This window comes from Limulus polyphemus, unplaced genomic scaffold (assembly GCF_000517525.1).
Source record: "Limulus polyphemus unplaced genomic scaffold, Limulus_polyphemus-2.1.2 Scaffold2451, whole genome shotgun sequence".
Classification (NCBI taxonomy): domain Eukaryota; kingdom Metazoa; phylum Arthropoda; class Merostomata; order Xiphosura; family Limulidae; genus Limulus; species Limulus polyphemus.
Genome location: NW_013668061.1, coordinates 9,715 through 32,260, shown reverse-complemented (window position 1 = coordinate 32,260; position 22,546 = coordinate 9,715). Strand labels below are relative to the sequence as shown.

The 22,546-nt window shown below is 32.8% G+C and overlaps 1 protein-coding gene across 1 annotated transcript; it reads right to left on the bottom strand.

Moving 5' to 3' along the window:
• Window positions 1–3,185: 3,185 nt before the first annotated feature.
• On the bottom strand, window positions 3,186–11,396 carry LOC106466989 (protein glass). The gene is made up of 2 exons (XM_013927301.1): window positions 11,131–11,396; window positions 3,186–4,506 (listed from the first exon to the last, which is right to left on the bottom strand). Exons 1-2 carry the CDS (start codon window positions 11,394–11,396, stop codon window positions 3,186–3,188), a joined length of 1,587 nt encoding a protein of 528 aa, XP_013782755.1.
• Window positions 11,397–22,546: the final 11,150 nt, after the last annotated feature.

Here is a 22,546-nt window from a genome sequence, read left to right as displayed (position 1 = left end):
CTTTAGTAGGGAAAAAAAAATTATGCGTGATGCATGATGTTTGGTGTTTTATTTGTTTAATTATCGTTATATTTAGCAACTGTACTTTGACAATGTATAAAGACTGATGTAAATTCATTTTATTCTGCTTTAGATACTGAAGATGGAATCTGATAGAATTCCGAAACGTTTATCCATGTCCCCTTTTTGTCCATAAACAAACATGTTGTATATCATAAGTGTCGTAATCTTGTTTATAATCAAACTTCGTTTTCCTTCGAACACATCGATTACCAATTTCTAGAACTTAATTAGAAGAAGTTCGTTTTTCACTTAAAATCACAGGGCGTGTAATATTGTAATCTTATTCTGTCCTTTCTTTGCATTTTTACAAAATTCATTGAAACACTTTCTTGAAATGCATACTATATATACGTGTAGAAAAGACTAATAAAGCAGAAAAACAAATGGTTAGAGAGAGAGATTTTTTAAGTCGTAAATTATATAATCCGGATTCATTTTCAGCATACGCGTAGCAATTTGTATATTACAACTAAACTTCATGCAAGTTTCATTGAATCAACACAAGCGATTTCTTATAAATAATGCATCAGTTGCACCGATAACCTTGTATTATACATCATACGACAGTTACTGTGATAACCTTATATTATACATAAAGCAACAGTTACTCTTATAACCTTACATTATACACAATGCGACAGTTGCTCTGATAACTTATACATAAAGTGACAGTTGCTCTAATAACCTTAAATTATACATCATGCGACAGTTATTGTGATAACCTCATATTATATACATAAAGCGACAGTTGCTCTAATAACCTTAAATTATACATCATGCGACAGTTATTGTGATAACCTTATATTATATATAAAGCGACAGTTGCTTTGATAAACTTATATTATACATAAAGCGACATCTCCCCTGGAATATCTTAGAAGTAACGTGAAAAGTGAGAAAAACGTTTCAGCTTTCGAGATGAAAAAATAATTACAGAAGATTTTTAATACGTGAGGATCATGAAGGGGCAAGGGGGATCACTTGACCCCCCCTGGATTTTCCAAAAGGAAACAATTACTAGATATGTAAAATTATTCTTCTATGTTATTGGAAAATCATAAGGTATTTGTAATTACAGGGGTATTAACAATAGTATGATTAGTATCTAAATTATTTTTATTTCTTGTCGATACAGTAATTTAGAAGATATTTTAATTGAATCATAGTTTTACATTTATTCAGCCTGTACCAGAAAAATGGCAACTTCCAGTCTTCCATAGAAGAAAACAACTTCGATTTCATAACTTTTTCAAACGTGAGTTACTTGACCCCCCCCCCCCTATTTTTTTTTCTACGGGCGCCCTTGGTGAAGATGTATACATCATGACGTGCGACGGCTCCTGGTTATTAACTTCAATATACGATAATACGAATTTCATAAAACCTTTTTTGATAAGTGTGAGAGGAAAACACGGACACGCATGAACTTCGCCCCCACGTGCTTCTTACAATACAGTTCTCAAAATTTACTAAAAAAAGTTACTTCAATATATGAATACTGAAACTAAATAGTGTACGAGGCTGTTAAGATTAGTAGACATTAGATTTCAAGATTCGGTGAATGATGTGGCATGTTACGAAGACAGTGTTCATCCAGTTAGGGAAACAAAAGTGACAGAAAGCACTATACTATTTTAATAACAGCCTTAAAAAATAACTAACAATAACGTACCTTTACTAGTGTTTTTATTTAATTAAAACTGCCAAAATTAAAAATTAAATCAATAAGTTATTGAAATAAATACAAAACTTAAAACTATGGTTTCTCTCCAGAAGACGTTTTTTTAAATATTTTATCCACTGTTATTATCGCCAAACTAATCAACAGATCATATCGTGCTGTAAGTATGAGGGGGTAAATAATAACAACTCGCATAATTCGCATGTGTATCATCAAGTTCGAACATTACAAGGGGGTAAATAATAACAACTCACATAATTCACATGTGTATCATCAAGTTCGAACAGAGTAATGTAAAAAGATTTTTATTCATCGGGAAAAAGTTCCAAAAAGTTCCGGAACATTGTTCCGCCTACAAAAATAAGTGCCAGTACGCCGTTCCGCTATGAATGGAGTTCTGCATGAAGATCGCTTGAGACTGTTTTATAGAGTAGTTAATATAATGAACCTGGAGATCAGCCTAAACTGCTTTATAAATTGACGGTTCACTATAATGTACGGTTTTATAAAGTTATACATTTGGTGGTCCAAAAGATCAGCTTATACTGTTTCATAATATTGACACAATATTACATCTAACGATCGTGCTACAAAGTTTTACAAATCTCATAAGATGTCTTGAAGATCGTTCTACAAGGTTTTATAAATCTGGTAAGATATTGGACCTGAAGGTCGTGATTAATATGTCTAACTTTGTAATCTCTTTTACATAGTAAAGTATTGGATTGAACCCATATAACTTATGTATTCGTACAGCTAAATAAATTGAGTAGAAAAACCCCATTCACAGAGCCTATTTTGTAATAATTATGGTTAAAAACATATGACACGAATATGCATACGTGCACACAAATTACAAACTTTAAAATTCGAGTCATGTCGAAGGATGAATGACTTTTTCCGTCACTAATATGAAGGACAAAGTAGCTGTTGTCTTCTTAAAAGTCACTGGACTCTGGTAAAATATTCAAAATTAATGCCTTATTTTAAAATTTACATTCATGGCAGGCGATTAATTATTTATTTTCAATCATATACGTTACTCATTTATAAACTATATATCTAAGGATATATATATATATATATATATATATGTGATTACTGAAATAAAATTAATGTGCGATGAACATCATAAAAGTTTTTATAATTATTGTGACTCTGGAGGCTGAAAGTGACGTCACTGATCCCAGAGACATGAGTTATGTCACTAACATATTATAATTAAGCTCAACGTTATTCTTCCAGCTTGACATCACAACTCATAACATCCGTAGCAATTTTGTAACACAAGAGTGAATATTGTGGAGATATTTTAACTGTGTATTAAACCGTCGTAAAACTTCATATCAGAGATAATTCTTCTTAATTACTACTTACATAGTCGTGGAAACAGTTGATGAACTGGGGTTTCAGGTGTTCGAACAACATAAAAGTTTTAGGATTAATTTGTAGTAGCGTGAACACGCATGTGTCGATTAAGATTCCCAGATTGGGAGAACCGTAGAAGACACAGTTTGCATTGATATGGTTTTTCTCCACTGTGAATACGAAGGTGTTTTGTTAAGGTAGAACTATCAGAAAAGGCTTTCTTACACATACAACACCGGTATGGTCTTTCGCCGGAATGTGTGCGCATATGTGTGGTGACTGAAGAACTTTGAGAAAACTGGCGTTCACAGATGGGACAACGAAAAGGTTTTTCGCCACTGTGAGTGCGGATGTGCGCTGTTAGGTTAGCCGCCTGGGAGAAAGACTTGTTGCAAGTGTTGCACCTATAGGGGCGTTCTCCGGAATGTGTGCGCATATGTGTTTTTAAGGTACTTGGTCGAGCGTAGGTCTTTCCACATATTCGGCACAAATTAGGCTTACTACAGGCTGATGGCGGTTCTTCCATAACTCCGGTTTGGGAAATGAACTGAGCTGTGCGAGGGACGACAGGTACAACTCGCGGTTTTGGTTTCATTGTGGTTACTGGCTGCAGAAAACCGTAATCAAGGTGTTTGGGTGCTGAGATGCAGGTATTCATGGACTTTAGCGGCGACATGCTAGTCGAGAATTCTTTCTCCAGTGGTGGAAGAGTCATGGTATCACCAGACCGTAGTTCAGCTGTGATTGTACAAGTTCCTACAGGGTTGTACACAGGGGAAGGAGGAGTGTAACCGACTTGTCCATAACCTGCTTGCACCTGAGTAGCTCCATATTGACTGGGAGTTGCTGCAGAAGCACTCCATTGAACTTGAGGCTGGGGTGGTCCAGTGGGACTTCCATAAAACTGATGATCTCCAAATCCTGTAACCCCCATGGTCATATTCATGGATAAGTTCACACTCATCGACGCAGGGAACATAGACCCTCCCTGTGGTTGGGTAGCTTGGGAAACACCATTGCAACCAACTGTACCCATGGGTGAGGGAGGAGGAATGTCTACTCCATAGTACATGTTATTTTGTGGGACCATGCAATTATTATTAGTCACCTGAAACTGGGGGTAGATGGAATAGGAAACGTTGTTAGGGGAGCTGACCCCGTGAGAGGGGGTGCTCCCTCCAAAATTAAGTCCTACATGACCGTAGTGAGGATGTGACATAGGTGATAAAGGTGATAACTGGTCGCTGCATGGTGGGTATACGCCAGAAGACGACGCTACGGGAGATGATGTCAAAAATCCAGTACCGGGATGTACAACAGCGTGCTTTAAGGACAGTAGAACATCAGCCATATCGTGTCCGTAAGGTCCTTTCTCTTTAGCTGCCGGGTATTCCCTAAAAATGAAATATATACAAATCTAGATAATAAGATTTGTGAATTGCTACAATAAATCAAATAATATTAAAACAAACTTAGAACAAAGGTAAGTTTTGTATTTGTTTTCTGCCAGTGTAACTCCACCGGGTTTGAAAACTTTTCTTGTATGAAATGATCTAATATACAACCAGATCGCTTACTCAGAATGGAAGTTTACATAAGACACGATTGAATAAAAAAATACAGGTAATGTTTAGACGAAGAAATCTAATACAAATCGACCGCTGAGAGTGGAAGTTTACATACGACATGGTTGGTTAAACGATTGCAGGTGATATTTACCTAAAAAAATCTAATATTCAACCAGATCGATTGTTGAATGTAAAATCTATCAGAATAATGATATTCTGTATATGTTATTGATATTCTAAGTCAGCTTATTTTGCTAGTACGTTAAATATTAAATCATTTCAGTTTACTGAGAAGACTTTCGCTTGTGAGAGTTTTCTTTAATAGTTATATAGCAACATTTCAGTTCAATGACTTGTAAAAGTTCTTATTTAACCAATTATTTGTAAAAAGAATGTTTCAGTTTAATGAAAGCTTTTCTTTATAAAGGAACTTTTGTTCTAGTAGCTGTATAAAATCGCTGCAGCTTAATGACAGCTTTCGTTTATAAGATATTATTCTACTGATTATTTGTACAATACTTTTTCAGTGTAATGACCATTTTCGTATGTAAGAGTGCTTTTTTCACAGGTTAGTTCTATAAAATGGTTGCAGTTTAGATATACGTTTCGTTAGTTACAGAGTTCTTGTACTAGTTAGTTGTATAAAATCGTTTCGATTTATAGTTTTCGCTCATAACAGTTGTTCACTCTGTCATTTGTATAAAATAATTTCAGTTTAATTTCCGTTTATATTACTTTTTCAACGTGTGGTAGTATCTTAGTCTTTTTATTTACTGGTGGAATGTAACAGTTATCCTAGGCTTGAGTCAGAAAACTGCTCAGCAATGAACTAAAGATGATGAAGGTCATAAACAAAGATTAACATATTTTTTGTTCAGAAAGTTTTAGATATTTTTGAGAAATGAGAATAACCCATACGATCCAGGTCATAATTCACGTCAGTATCAAAACGAATATTCATATGTCCATGCACGTGTTTGTTTAGTTTATTGTTGTTGTTGATTTTAATTACATGGACCAACATTCAAGGTTGAAAGATATCATAGCTATTTTCTTTTGTTTTTCAAATATATAATTTAATGCTGGTTTTGTCATTTAATTTGTACATTTTTTAAATTAAAAGGTAAATAGGATTTTGTCTTTTAAATATTACTTAGCATGGAAAAGTTCGTAACTTTCTTCTCTCTTACTTCTTCTACGATTAAACAACTATCATAATATATTTTTTATAAACTGTGCACGAAGCAGTTAATGAGCTTAATTCATTGTCCGTCATATTTAAAGAACAAAGCTACAACAATATCAAAAGACAGTGCATTAAATTAGTATGTTTGCTTTACTTTTTGATACAATTAAAGATATTTATGTGAATGATATTTAAAATTATTGAAACATTTGAAACTGACTATATTTTCTGTAATACTTATAGTTACCTGAGAAAAAAACGTTTCATTTATCACATTTTGCTGTTTTATCTTTAGGTAACAAGATCATAATGGATTATAAATTCAACTTGACAATGCATTAGCGTTATTTTGGAAAACTACAAAAACTAACACTACAAATGAACAGTAACTATAGTTCTATATTTAAGTAATATATGGTTATATATATATATATATATACATAGTTCTTGATACTGTATTTAATAACGGAAATTGCACAAAATATCCGATGAGTGTTTTCTATTTCTACACATGAATTAGCAATAGAATTTCTCAGCACTATTTCAAAGCTTTCTATTATCTAATATCTAGAAATATTGTATTTTGTTAATTTCTTTGCAGGAAATCAGTTACCGGTTGTTTTACTTTCTAATAACGGTCCAAGGCAAAAAAGATTAATATATTTTCCAAACATTACGTAAATGATATGAAAGAGTAATGTCTGGATATTTTGTAAGAAAGGTTGTACAGTCGCTATATTTCGATTGTAAGTTTTATGACATAGATCATTGTTATCTTTCTCCAAGTAATCAAATACATTTACATTATTTCATAATATAAGCACTTGTTTATTCATCCATCCAGCAGAATTTTAGTTAATTAGAATTATTTGCATTTCAGTTTCAGTTAGAATAATTATGAATATAAATTGGTGGGGTTCTACCTTAGTAAGCATCCTACATTGGTGTACAAAACTTGGAAAAAACGTATGACGCATACTCATCTCTAGTTGGACTATTTTTTATATTAGATTAGATAGTTTCTAATACCTTTTGGCATAACTGTGAAGTTTAGAGCTACTTGATATTTTAGCAAAAAGATTCAAGATGATTTGGTTTGTCACGCCTCAAATAAGGTAAACTAGATAAGGTTGACTACTCTTCGATTTGATATTGGTGGATCAATCTAGTTTAACAGAGAAGCAAATTTCTAGTTTATGTCTTCACCTTGTTCTGCTGTTAATTGCCTCGGGTTTATTACCTTTATTTTTTTTACAATATTTAAACAAACTTCTTGAGGTAGTGATATGTTGATATTGTTTTAATGGATACTGTAGATACCCCCCTTTAACACGCTACTTTTATTTTATGTAGTACTTTGAGAAATTGCTAATCCAGAACGTTTATTTGATTATTAGGGTTTTATGGCGCAAAGTAACCATGGTTATCTGTGCCAAACCCAAAACCCGTTACTCAATGAAGGCACTGCTTCATGAGTCTCTATTTTTTTAATTCAAGCTTAATTGACAGAACCTCTAATAGACTCTTACTGGATTTTAAGTGGTGTCGAATTTGTAAAGGACATTGTGCAATTTTCAATGGGGGGGACTTTGTTTATTTTTTATCTTTTTTGTTTTAATGTTTTACTAATCAGAACCACTTTAAAATATGTTAAAATAGATTTACAATATAAATATCTAAGCATAATATCTACAAATGTTTAATTAGTACAGTTAGTGGTGATGTATCTATGGTTTTTATACTTCAGATCTACTTAATATTCCTTTTGTAATGCAATAATCTCAAACATAACATAAAATCAACTTATATTTTTGTTGTTTTTAGAAAAGAAAAGTGATAATGAATTTTCTAGCCTAATTTCTATGATAAAGGATAGAAAGTGATTTAGATGCAAAAATTCAACAAGTATTACTTTATGACTCTCCTCAGGTTGATTAAAATTAATTGAACTTGTGAGGACAGAAAATTGCTCTCAGTATAAAGAGGCAATAAGGTTTACTTATCATATTTATTTCCTTTGAATAAATGATTAATGGATAGAATTATCTTGGCTAGTAAAACTACAGATTATAAGCATTGGCATCTTTTTATTACGAAAAGGAGATACTATTAGTGAAATATGTCAGATATAAGTGTTCATGTTAACAAGATTTCTCAATATTCATATAATTGTTGCAAAAATTGAAATTTAGAATGTATGATTTGAGAAAAATTACAAGAATAAACGCTTTATATACTTGAGCCTAACATTCGAAACACCTTAGAAGAATGATATAGGACATGGATACCTGAAAACGATGATTTTACGTTTAATTTACCGATGGTGTTGTATGAATTTAAATTTTGACTGTTAACAGGTTCTAACTTTCTGTCACACTTTGCTTCATTATTAATGCTTCTTTTTCAAGTATACTAAAGTAAGACTACCTGAAGTGTCCTGAGTAGTAACTTTGCATCAAGCTCTATATTTACATCATTACTAAAGATTATTTTTACATATATACTAAAGTAAGACTACTTGAACCTAAAGTGTCCTGAGTAGTAACTTTGTATCAAGCTCTATATTTACATCATTACTAAAGATTATTTTTACATATATATATACTAAAGTAAGACTACTTGAACCTAAAGTGTCCTGAGTAGTAACTTTGCATCAAGCTCTATATTTACATCATTACTAAAGATTATTTTTACATATATACTAAAGTAAGACTACTTGAACCTAAAGTGTCCTGAGTAGTAACTTTGTATCAAGCTCTATATTTACATCATTACTAAAGATTATTTTTACATATATATTAAAGTAAGACTACCTGAAATGTCCTGAGTTGTAACTTTGTATCAAGCTCTATATTTACATCATTACTAAAGATTATTTTTACATATATACTAAAGTAAGACTACCTGAAATGTCCTGAGTAGTAACTTTGTATCAAGCTCTATATTTACATCATTACTAAAGATTATTTTTACATATATACTAAAGTAAGGCTACTTACACCAAAAGTGTCATGAGTTGTAAATTTGTATCAAGCATTATAGTTGCTACAATATTGATGATTATTTTTACATATATACTAAAGTAAGGCTACTTACACCAAAAGTGTCATGAGTTGTAAATTTGTATCAAGCATTATAGTTGCTACAATATTGATGATTATTTTTACATATATACTAAAGTAAGAGTACATAAATATAAGCGTCCTGAGTTGTAATTTTGTATCAAGCTCTATATCTGCTTCATCATTAATGGCTATTCTACAAGCATACTAAAGTAAGCCTACCTAAATCTAAAGTGCCCTGAATGGTAATGTCATATCAAGCTACATATTTGCTTCTTCATTCATGATTATTTTTACATATATGTGATTTCTACTTTTGTAACAGCTTTAGATAGACTACTGTATTGTAATTTACTATACACTGTTCTGTACTATGCTGTAATAAACACCATACTATATATTAAACTTTTTGTAGCAATTTCTCTGAACAAAAGTTGATGTTATACCATTTTTATACGTAATGCAATGTTATCGAAAAAATTTTGTATACTAAAGTAAGTATAGTGAGAAGGGGTGCTAATCTATCTTCAGCCCACCATTGCACCATGGAATCGTAACATTAGCTTATGGTATTTATGGGTAAAGTTTTAGGATGTACGTCTGTAATTTCAAAGATAATTATTTACTTTGTTTAACACTCAACATATGCTCATGAGATATAATGACATTCAGGAGTGTGTTGTTATTCGGAGGTGGTATCACCAAAATAATTTCAAATAGAGTGCTAATATTAAAATATCAGTTTCTCTTCGTCTGTAAAGAGATGAAATCTGTCAACAGGACGACGGTAAGCTGGCTTGCATTAACTATCCCTTCCTTTTCTTTCTCTTTAATATTTTAGGATCTGGCTAACGTTTAACATATCAAAGGTTAAATTTGACCTCATGTAGTATATGTTTTATCGTAGTGCATTTTATCAATCTACTCATACATGTTTTTAGATCTTTTTCAATCTAATTTCAATGGCTGTTAAAAATTATGAATATATATATATATATATATAGTCATCAGTTTTAACAAACATTGAAATTAGATTGAAAAACATCTAAAAACATGTATATATAGCGTAGCATCGTCGCTATTGGTCGGATTTCTAAGTAACTGAAGAAATTTAAGATCTACCAGCTATAACAGTGCTTAAGACATGTACTTCTAACGGTGATCAAAATACAAACTGCTATTACAAAATGCTATTAGATAAATTTTTGTCTGAAACTTTTAATACTTTACAACCTTAAACTGTTTTGCAGACTATTCAGTCAATAATCAAAATTTTCATCAGAGAATGATTTGTTTAACCTAACTATTAGTATAGAAAAGTGCTGAACAACCAGTGGGTTGCTTAATCTAATTGTTAATTTGGCCAAGTGCTGAACAACCAAAGGATTACTTGAACTACCTATTAGTACAACGAAGTATTGAACAACATGATTGGTTTGCGTAGTATAATTCTTAATACAACTAAGTGATGAACAGCAAAGTGCTGGACAACCAATATATTTTTTGAACTATCTATTATTAAATAAAATATTGAACAACGTGAATAATTTGTTTAAACCCATTTCTAATCAACAAACTACTAAATGATAAACAATGAATGGGTTAATTAAATAGCTTTTAATCCACCAACAAAATTTTAAACAGCGAAAGGGTTGAATACACCATCTGATAAACCAGCATAATGTTAAACATGAATTTAACTGAATGTTAAACAAACAAAATGATAACCAATGAGAGTTGATTAAATCAATTGTCAATGCGATTTTCGACGCCTTGAAAATTGTGTAAAGTTTATATAAACTTTTTATAATGCATGATTAATGTAACAATGAATACAACTTAAAGAAATCGCCAAATTAAAATAAAATATAATTCATATAGCTAAACTAACAACAGTATATATGGTGAATATATCATGTGTTATCTGAATTAACAGCTTAGAGCAGATTCGAGCGCCCCCCCCCCCCAGTGACTCAATGGTAAGTCTAAAGGCTTGCTACGCTAAAAATCTGGTTTGATACAAGGGGTGGGCACAGTACAGATAGCCCATTGTGAAGCTTTGCGCTTAACAACAAATAAACAAACCAGATTCGAAAGTACGTCAAAACTTTAGTCATAAGAAGAATATAATATCCAAATGTTTTCTTGCTTATTCTAATGATTGCATGATAACACTATCTGCGATAGATAATTTGGACTTACTTATACGGAGGAGAGTAACTGTTGAAGCTTAACATGCTCGCTATTGGATCAGGATCCATAGCTGAAAAACTGCAGTTGGTGAAATTGAAATCCACAGGTGATCGGGAGACATTGAGGTCTGGATATCCGAAGTTCTGGCCGCTTCCTCTGCCGCCAGTCCCATGTGATGCGACCGGCGAATGCGTGTCAAAGACATACCCATTCGGAGGAGTTCGCCACAGTTCTTGCCCGAAGCTAGGGTTGTTGGGCATGTAACATCCTTCCATCTTATAAAGTATTCGTTCCAGAAAACCTAAAAATGCAACTATTATTACTTTTTTAATTCAATGCTTTTCCGAGGTAAACATTATTGATCTCTTTCATATCAGCTGAATAGCAACATACAAGTTTCTACAGGAATCCGCAAATGTGTTTTAGTAAATTCGTTCCAAATTAGTGATGAAAACATCTCATAACAAGTGGCATGCTACTTACTAACGGTCTTTCAGTGAGCTCTTGTAAGATATCTTATAGGTTTGCGATTCCGTTTATTTAACATACTGAAGACTGACATAAAGAAAGTTTCAAGCACTATACATCATACAGCATCATACAGTCTAAGCCAATATTTTATATACTATATTCATATAATACATATATATATATAAAGGTAAAATGTTATTGTTACTGGTTTATTATCTTGCGTTTAGTATGTATACACACGGAGGTAACATGTTTTTATCTGATTTATACCTTGCTTCATTAAGAGTGAAAGTAAAACGGAGAAACCAGCTCTTGAACGACATTCAGAAAATAGAAATTTCAAATGGATACGAAATAAAGAATTATACCATGAGCATAAAGTGTAACGTAATTTTTTACTTGATAAAATTATTTGTCATGTGGACTACCCAAAGTTATATAAAAGTTAAATTTTAGCTTTGCTCCATTTCATTAAATTACATATTCATAACAAAAATTATGTATTTTGAAATGAATAAGAATCTTTCCTACCTCAAGCATAAATAAATAGATTCTCTTGTTGACGCAGCTCAAGAACTATAAGAGCATGCCCAAGTTATATTTTTCTTTAAATCACAGAAAACGTTGCTGTTGAAATAATAGCCAGACACACTTCACATCTTTACATATGTGTTCTCATTGACTTCAGCCTGGAATACTGTTGAGTTGACGTCACTGATAATACACATAGACGAGCCTTTACAGGTTCAAAGAATCCATTGTTACGAAGGGATACTTTTAAACGGAGAACCAATCGGCATCTAATGTCTAGCCCACTCTCTTGCTATGTGGAACGTTGATTTGTCAGCAGCTAAACACTGTTTGACTAATCACATAACTCGTTTGAATAAAACGGAAGTGAAAAGGTTGACTTTAGAAACGTTTAATTGATTTATTTACACATACATTCTGGTTAAAGAATATCAAGAAACATCTTTTGTAGTAAAATAAACAAATTAAATGACATTTCTACATTCAAACATTTACTGTGGTAAGTAATGACAAAGTTACTTTTTTTTTTCATACGATGCTTCAATATTTCAGGAAGAAGGCTCCTGTTCTTAATAAAATTGTAAGAAATGCAACTCATTCGACACGTGTATGGAAGTTAATCCTAGATAAGATATAAACAACTTTTCAAATTACTAAAATTTGTCAATAAACCTTGACACTCCATATTTATTCGTAAACTCCCTATTTAACTCATCTGTTCGTGTTAATACAAATGTGGGCTTGATTTTTGCCTCAAAGCTGCTTAAAATGAAGTTTTTACTCTATTCATTCTCGTCTTCCAGTAGCTAAGCGGTCAGCTTGTATCGTTAAAATTCAGGGTTCAATGCCCGCAGTGGACAGAGCACAGATGTGTAGCTTTGGACTAAAACAAACTCTTCATTTATTGTCTGAACTCTAAATTACTCTTTGTAATTACTGCATGTTTATGCCATAATTCAATGTTGAAATGTTTCTTTGCCCAATATGATCCAAGTGTGTATTATCTATAAAACAATAATGCTTTAAATACATGTGTTTGTTTTGTAAAAAAAAAAAAATACTGTTACTATGACACCAGTACTTTGTAAAATTAACAAAATTTACAGATTAAGCTGAAAGCTAAGAGTAAAAATGCTATTTAATGAATTTTATTTAACTTTTTTTTTATTATTCCTCATAGGAGAAACTACTCTTGATGTGACCAACATAAAATTTGAATGAATAACTACTAACGAGCTCTCCGTTGTTTACATGAAGAAGGTAACTTTAGAAAGAATAAGTATTCAACATATAAAACATAAACATTTACAGTATATGGTTGTATACTCGTTAATAAAATCTTACATTATTTGAACTCGTGAGGAAAGCTGAGTAATTAGTTTTAATATACTTCTCTATAAAAGTATCTGCTGTGTTATATATGGCTTCCAGCTGCTAAACTATACCAAGACAGTCATGTTTGGCTCGAAACGCCACCAGAAAATGTATATGGCTTCTTGGCCTGTTGTCTGGCACGTGCCACTTGGTGTTCTGCTTAGAGGTATCGAATTGAGAGCTATCTGCATAAGAGTATATGTAATTATGTGTATTTTAATATTTCCTAAGATAACTGATTTTAACTCAGTGGTAACTATTTTCAAAGAAATTCAGAACCCAGTAACACAACTCTAGACAGTATGTTTAGACGTGTTTAGTTGGGTTCTATCTAAGCCTAACTTCTGTAAGCTGGTTTTTGCTTTGTGTTTATCCGTGATACATCAATGATTCATGATAGATAAAACGATAGAACTATGTAGAGAAACGGTTGCACTCTATTGTATTTGCGGAAACACACCCTTATAATGAAAAAAGCTTATTTTTCACGATTATGTAAAACATATAACTTAAAATTGTTAGTTTTATCAAACAATTAAGCAGCCTCACTAAGCTCAAATGAATAAGTTTCGTGTTATATACCAGTAACATACACAGTATATATTTCAAAGAGTCAAATTCTAAAAAGTACTTCTCATTTATAACTAGTACCAGCTGCAAAATAATGTTAACATTTATTGCTTTGATGCAAGTAGACTAATACACGGAAAATGTTTCATGTTAAGAGTTGCTCAAGTAAAACAAACAATAAAAATTTGCTGAAAAAATAGGACTACGACAAACACCTAGGTGGCGATATTTGTAAGAAGACTTATTGAGGGTCTTCTGAAAAACTTGTCGTCTGGTGACAGGGTGAAAGATTAAGTTGTCGACTCGTCATTTTTCCCACTTTTCTCTCATCAAATTGGCGCATTTGTGTTTAATTACGAGTTTGTTTAAGATCTTTAAGTAAACAGTAATGTCGTTAGAGCTTGTAACTACAGTCGCCGTCCCAGCAGGTAGCTCAGCGGACGTGTGGCACAGAAATCCGACCCCCGGACGCAGTGCCGAATAAAACAAAGTTAGATCAGCCTTAATCCCGCGTATGATTTTCAAGTAAGTGATCCGCCGTCTTCCGGAACTGAGGTAACGACAAACTGCCGACATTTGATATTCTCATCACCAGATGGCATGTATTCTACTATGTTGCTAGTATCCTGTTATTATGACATAACCTTTCTGTACGTCACACCATTCTGATACTAAAACACCCGTTAGTCTTGAATCAAAAATAGTATTGTATATTTGAGTACTGTTTTTGTTTAGAGAAAGTCACATGTACACTGAAAGAATTAACGTGATTCCTTTATCAAAATAATCCTACAGAAACGATGAAAATTAAGCTCAGTGAAAGTTCTAACCAGCTAAATCGTCGACAATGATTGAAAAAAAGCAGTTTTTCTGTTGTATCATTCTTGTCGAGAAATCTGAGTTACGGCAATGCAATCGTCAAACCTCTTTCGTCGGTCAAAAAAAAAAAAAGAATATGTTTTAACATATAGTTAGCACCATTCTTTTAAATTTTCCCCAATATATTTGCGTTTGAAAGCAGGTAGATAACAAGGTAAATCAACTAGGAAATGTAAGTTTAAAAACTGATTGACCAAAACACTCCTAAAGAGAACTGTTTAGTTTAGTTTAGAGTATAGTTTAAAAGAGTGGAGATTAAAGAACCCAGTCATTTTCCATTTTACGTTGAACTGTAGATAATAATTAAACCCTGAATACTTAAATGTCATAATTCAAAACTTTTGATCACATTTCATTTCCTTTTTGTTTTCTCTCTATATTTGGCCATTTGTTAAACTATCTACCTTATAGGTCTGTGTTATAGCCGATATTTTTAATTTAGTCATTTCTAAAATTCCATGTATTGTAAACATAGTTTGTACACGTGTTTTTCGTTAATTCTGGAATTCTGAGACTGTATGGCTTGTATATATATATACATATATTTCTTCTTTATCTAGTCATTTCTGGAATCTGTTGTAGACTTAGTTCTTACACATTATTTTCATTTGATCCAGTCTAGTATCTAGTCATTTATGGAATTTTGTAGACTTGTTAATGTTTTTTATTTATATTTATTCATTTCTTGAATTGTGCATGTCACACACCTAGTTTCGTACACGTATTTTTAACCCCTTTTTTAACGATGGACAATAATAAAATAACTGGTTGTCATAACAGAAACAAGCTTTTGAATGACCGGAAGTACACAGCGATCAGCAACAGTAGTCAAACCGTAGTTCCGAAATGGTTTTGCATTACTATCGCTCAGTAGCTACGTCCACATTGTTTCTAGCCGCGACATAACAAGTCATAGAATGGCTCTGAGATTTTGTTTTCCTTTTTTTTTTTTAAGTACAAATTTTTAGCTCGTAGCTCCGTCATCTCTTGACCGATTTGAGATAGAATTACAGTTTTGGATTCAGAAGATCAAACCCTTTCGATTGTTGTATTTGACCGTGCCCAAGGTCTCATCAATTTATTTAATCTAATCGTGCCTAAAACAATTTTCAATTTGAGGGTAGGATCGTAGAGATCCTGATGAGTAATAAAATCGAATCGGGTATACGCATCCCTCACACTCGGTATTGCTGGCGCATAAAAATATAGTTAATAAAAAGGATAATAAAGGTCTCAGATTAATTTACTCTAATTCTGCTTCAAAAAATTTCAAGTGCCACGGCTATTGAGGATTCCCTCTTGCTTATGTGTGTGTGTGTGTGAAAATTTTCAAATTATCCTCTCTAGCAATGCAAGTCCCGAATACTGAAATGTATAAATATGAGAAACAGCCAGTCGCAGTAGTAAATGTATAAATATGAGAAACAGCCAGTCGCAGTAGTAAATGTATAAATATGAGAAACAGCCAGTCGCAGTAGTAAAAGAAAAAATGTCAAGTGTTATGTAGAAAGCAGTTATTGAAAAATATGTTTGAAGCTCTTTTGCTGCATCATTCTGTTCGAAGTTTTGTGATAAATCTTGTCTTAAGTGATTAAAAATAAATATTAAAAGCCCTATAGAAATAGGGTTTACATATATCTTTCATGTTCACGTGAATAATAATAATTCTAAGGTAATTCTTAAACAACAAAGAAGAGACAAATAACATTAAAATTATTTGAGTTTTAAACTATTATTACCAAAAGCAATAAGAAATATTGCATATCCTCGCCCCATCGCTCCTTTTCGAAATTGCATGCGTTTATATTGGATAACGTCAAATTTCACCTACGAAACCTCAGAAAATCCTTCTCAGACCCAAAATTATCACGATCCGGAACATTTTTTGTAGTGTGATGAGGAGTCTCAACCTTAATGTGCCCATGAACTTTGGTACAAGTCCGATCACACTTTACAGAATTATTAACCTCAAACCGCGAAAATGCCCTATCTCCCCATTATAAAAAAATGCTTCAAAGTTATCCAGGATCTGGATTTGGATCCAGACCAAATTTGTGGAGGGCTGTCACATATTGATTTTCCACCTTGTGTAAAATGTTCGTGTACGTTGATCTATTAGTTTTCGAGATATGCGCACGAAAACACAGACAGACAGACTGACACACACACACATACTCCGGGAGCGAGGGTAATAAAATAAGCGGTTTATTAACTAATTGCAACATTTCTCTTATGACTGAGAAACTGTCATAGCCTTAATTAACTCTTTTATAAAGTGCTTAGAAATATATATCATTTGTGAAATATTCAGTTAATGATTTTAAAATTTACACGTCTTTGTCTTACTTTCTTGGCCTGGCATTCTGACGGTCGTAGGTTCGAACCCCATCCCACCAAACATGCTCGCCCTTTCAGCCGTGGGGGCGTTACAATGTTACGATCAATCCCACTATTCATTGGTAAAAGAGTAACCCAAGAGTTGGCGGTGGATAGTGATGACTAGCTGCCTTCCCTCTAGTCTTCCACTGCTAAATTAGGGACGGCTAGCGCAGATAGCCCTCGTGTAGCTTTGCGCGAAATAAAAATACAACAAAAAAACTTACTGTTTAATATTCTGAATATTGATTTCTATTGCTAAGCTGTAAGCTGAACTTGCGCCTTTATTTCCACGTGCACTCACTGTTTATTATTAAATTTGGGAAACTGTGATAATGGAAAGTTATAGTGAAGAGGAGGAAGTAATAGTTGAGTGAGATCACGATTGAAGAATGTGGTTCAGTCTACGAGCAGACCTATTCTGAACCAACAAATTATCCATATTTTCTACCAGGCCTCAGAACCAGGAAGCTAAGCTGCAGCCAGGGTCTTCCTGTTCAACAGAAAATCTAGTTAATTACAATCAGTTTGATATTTATAGACTTATTAGGATAGTTGCTATGGAATTCTAAAGCGGCCACCAACTATCAGAGATGAACCTCAGTGCGAGTTTGAATCACCAGCAATCAGGCAGTGAATAGAAATATTCTTGGAGGACAACGTCTGTGAGGAGGAGTTGCTCCACCCCTATAAGGAGGGGATGGCAAGCATCTTATCAAAAGATTTAGAACCCATGCTGGCAAAGTAGTCCAGTGATCTAGTCAAGGGATTGTCAAAAGTTAAGGCCGTAGTGAGATGCAAATATGATGAGAGTAGATGGTGTAGCGATCTGCAAATCCTCGTTGTAAGCTCTGGTCATATGTAGAAAATTGTGGCAGAGCCTCAGCTTTTTGGAAGTAGAAATGCCGGATGTAGAACTATCCTGTCAGCTATAAATTATTGGCAACAAGGTTTATTAGTCCATCCCACCCATGTTCAAAGGAATGAATGTGAATATACAGATAGCAGAGATTTTTAAGCAATAAAGAAGTTGGCTTCGATACTGAAATACTCATATTCAGGAAAGAAAAGACCACAGTAATTACCTTAGGAGAGAAACACTGCGTGTTCTGTGTTTATATTATGCCAGTAAATAATATATTGGGATTATTTTAAACTGAAAATTTATGAATGTGTGAATTTTAACTGAAGCAGAAGAAAATTGATGGAAAATTTACACTACACCACACCAAGAGAGAGCAATGACATTGCAACTTCATCTGAATAAAGTGCAACTATGATTAAACCAGGTTTATCATTTCTTCATTTTATTCAAGTTATATTTAGACTTGTAATAGAGGCAAGTAAGAGATGGAATATAACCCTATAGTTTTTGACCCCTCAGAATCAAGAGAAGTGGTCATTGCTTGTTAAGCTACCAAACAGGATTCAATGTAAGAACTATACTAGCAGTTCCTCCTCCAATGTACCTAAATATCTGCTACAGAAAGCAAACAATTGGAATAAGCCTCAGCGTATGTGAGTTAGTGGTTAAGCTAGCTTGTAGTCGCATATTGCTAGATGATGGCCAAACAAAAAGTGTAACTACAGGATATTGTTCTCTAATAAATCTATTAAGCTGGTACATCTACTGGTGATAGAGAATAATTTCTTCAGACAGAAGCAAGTGTATATACCAATCTTAAAAAATCAGCATGTAACCTTTATAACAGCTCCTTAAAATATTTTGTGATGACCTTTAACCTTATGTCATTCACTGGAATTCTATCCTTTTCAAGGCCAGATTGATTTGGCAATTTTAATCCTGACTTTTATTCTAAAAAATTATGCTCCTTGATTGACGGTAATCTTTGTTTTCAATGTTTGAAGCTAATGCAAGCTCTGTGATGGAGAAGAACCTTCTTGTCCTAGATCCAGTGATTGTTAAATTATCAGTAGCACTAGTGACCAGAGTTGTAAAATTTCGAACCAGGCCCAATGAGTCACCACAGCAAAAAGGGACAATTCCTTTGACAAATGTTGTAGCACCCAGCATACAGATAATTCATCCATCTGTCTTATGCTATCCCCAAACGGTGGAGGAGCATAACACCAAGGTTCAATGAAAGAAGGATGTTATAGCTAATCCACGACAGGATCATCTTGTACCTCACCCGAAGATAGTCTTTTTCAGTCTTAGTAAAAAAACAGAAGGAAGAAGAAGATGTAGATCCAACTATGATATCTAGGATGGCACAAAAACTACTAATGACACATCATCCATAGAAGCTGGATTCTTGTGAGTCAGGACTTTGAGAGCCTCACTGAGGAAAACCCCAACATCAGGGCCAAAGGACTTGGCCCTTGAGAAAACATTACCTGGAAGAGGCACAGTCAGGCCCAAGTCCTCTGATAGATGAAGGCTTAGATACTACTTAAACATGGTTAAGACTGACATATGAGAAAGAAGTGGACAACAGCTCCTGATATACCCTTGTGGCTGTGAAAGGAGGGTATCAAGTTGAAGACAAGACATCCATATGTTTAAGGAAACAATTTACCTTAAGTGTGAGAGGTCCATGGTACCACTGGATGACCTACTGTCTTCCCTGTAGATAGGGGCTTACAACTCCTCTTTTGAAAGTATAGTAAACAGTTTGTATGAATGCCTTACTTAGTGTTTGTGACGTTGTTTTTGTAATTTCTGTTTTGTATCTTGAAAATATTCCAATTTATAAACAATGATACCATATACAAAAGCCTAGTTTCTTTTTCATTTATTTATTTTAATGAGATATAGATTGTTTTACTTCAATATTCAAATAATTTACTTGATTTAATATAATGTTTTCCTCTTTTTTAATTTTCCTGGATTTTGTTTAATTTTCACGCACTCTTTCTTCGCATTATTTTAATGTGAAGTAATGTTTGAGATTTTTATTATGCTTATTGTTAGAAATGAATAAAAACCCTATAGCCCGAGAGCTTTCGAAAGGTCGACCTTTCTTCTTCAGAGGCAAGCTGAAGAAGAAAGGTCCACCTTTCGAAAGCGCTCGGGTTATATGGTTTTTATTCATTTCTGTCAAGACTTCTTTAACCTACGTGTTTTTCTAACATCATGAATTATGTTTATTGTCGTATACTTTTAGAACAGATTATTGCATTTGCTTAAATTTTGCTGATTTGTTTTTATTTATCTCTGCAAAGTATATTTCTCTAATTTCTGAGTTATTTTTTCGATACATTTTAAGTGATTTTGTTATTCACACTTTTATTTAATTTGCTACTTAACTTGATTTTCTTCTATTTTTGAACTTTGCTTTGACATATTGTGTGCTGAGTTCTGAATTTATTTAGGTAATATTTATGATATTTATGGTTTTTACATCTGATTATGTTTATCTTTGTTTTGTATTTAATTTTTGCCGGTATTATGATTAGTTTAGACTGAATCTTTTTTATTTGAAATTCTCAGCTGTGGAACCTTGCTGTTTTGTGTTCAATAAAGATATTTGTGTTTCGTTTTATGGGTTAAGTAATCGTAATGATTTCTAGATCTATGGATATAATTTAAATAGTTGGGCTTCAAAGTTAAAGTTAATGTTTGTCCTAAGGTGCAGAAGGAGAGAGTTTGCTTATGAATGCATCTCACTTGAGATATTTTCAGGTATCGTATAAAGTTTGGTCAGCTTTATTCCATTCCAGGCCAGAGCGAAGTTATTGACATCTTCTGATCTTTTCTGTTCTCTCATGGAAATTCTTAATCAAATTGCGTGAAGTTTAGTACAAGGTTTCTGCTTAAAAATTAAAAATTTGATTTAGCATTTTCGATTTTTTAACAATGTTTTGAAAACAAAAATGCTAAAAAGTTTAGTTTTTATTGTTTATAAAAATCAATTTTATGAATATCTAGTCAGTTTCAAATTATTTGACATCTTTAATATATTGCTTTTAATACTTTATTTTGCCGATTGAAGGTTGAAACACTCGCCATTTCTGAATATAAAATGTGAAAAATTTGGCAAGACTGACAAAGATATATTGGTGACCTAGGGCCACAACTTTCAAAATGGCGTCACTCTTTGTCAGGAGCTGAGCTGTGGTTTTTGCTAATATTATTCTTGATCAAGATCAGTTTATATTTAGTAAAACGTTTGTTTTAAATAAATAATAAGTTAGTTTATTTGTGTGTTGTTTCAGTACCATATAAAATTAAAATATATTCAATTAAAAATTACTCGTGTTATTTGAATAATTTGCTCTTACTTATTGTACTCGTTAAAGTCAATTTATGTGATGCCTTGTTACATAAGAATATTCCTGTAGCTTTTATACAGATATAACATAAAATCAGGAACAAAAAATAATAACAATAAACGACAAAAGGAATTTAAAAAGTTCAGATCTGTGGTTTGTTCCTAAGTGTCTTAAACCTTGCATTAAGGTCCTTTGTTCATTCCTACAGGTGGTTTACGCAACTACTATGTTTAGAAACTATAAATTACTGCTAGAACCTCTTAATTTAGAATATCTTCTATTCATTCGTTTATAGCCATTGGCTCTAGCTATTTTCAAGGCTGGGCTTTATTAATAATTGTATAGACCACATGCTGTGACATAATAAAAAGCTGAAAAGGTATAGCTGTAGTAATTAAACCACTGATAAAGAAAAAAATGATTTGAAATCAAGCCACGGATCAGTATGTCTCTAGGGATGATAGTTTTTTGGCAAATATAACCTATATGTTGGGACGACAGAAAAGTTCTAAAACAATCGATAAGTGCGTTACTTATAGGAGAGAATCTTTGAAGGTGTGTAGAAATGAAAGTTGGAATTGCTTTTAATTTTTCTTTGTGAAATATAGTAGATAAATGTTATATAATACTAAAACATCAATTCTAAAATATTTTTTACTAAGAAATTTTTGAAATTGAATTATAATTGTATTTTTGTTGTTAAATCTTAGAATTTAATGTGCAGGTGTGCGTGCAAAACCTGAAGCATATACAGTAGAAAAGATCGCAAGACGTGGAAAAATAATGAAAAAAAAATTCAAAAATGTTAAAACACACGTTTGTAACAAAAACTTTCTTATTATTACTTGCAACGTTTTGGGCTGAAACCCTTCGTCAGACAGTATAAACTGTGTTACATGTTGGTCTAAGCCTTTTTTTTTTCATGTAACACGGTTTATACTGCCTGAAGTATATAGACACACATACACTAGTCATGATAGGGTTATCT

Bases quoted from the DNA above. Each gene is read 5' to 3' on its own strand.
- LOC106466989 (XM_013927301.1), bottom strand. From the start codon at position 11,396: ATGGAAGGATGTTACATGCCCAACAACCCTAGCTTCGGGCAAGAACTG. The intron at 4,507-11,130 runs GTAAGTCCAAAT...TTTCATTTTTAG, and splicing joins AGTTACTCTCCTCCGTATAA to GGAATACCCGGCAGCTAAAG.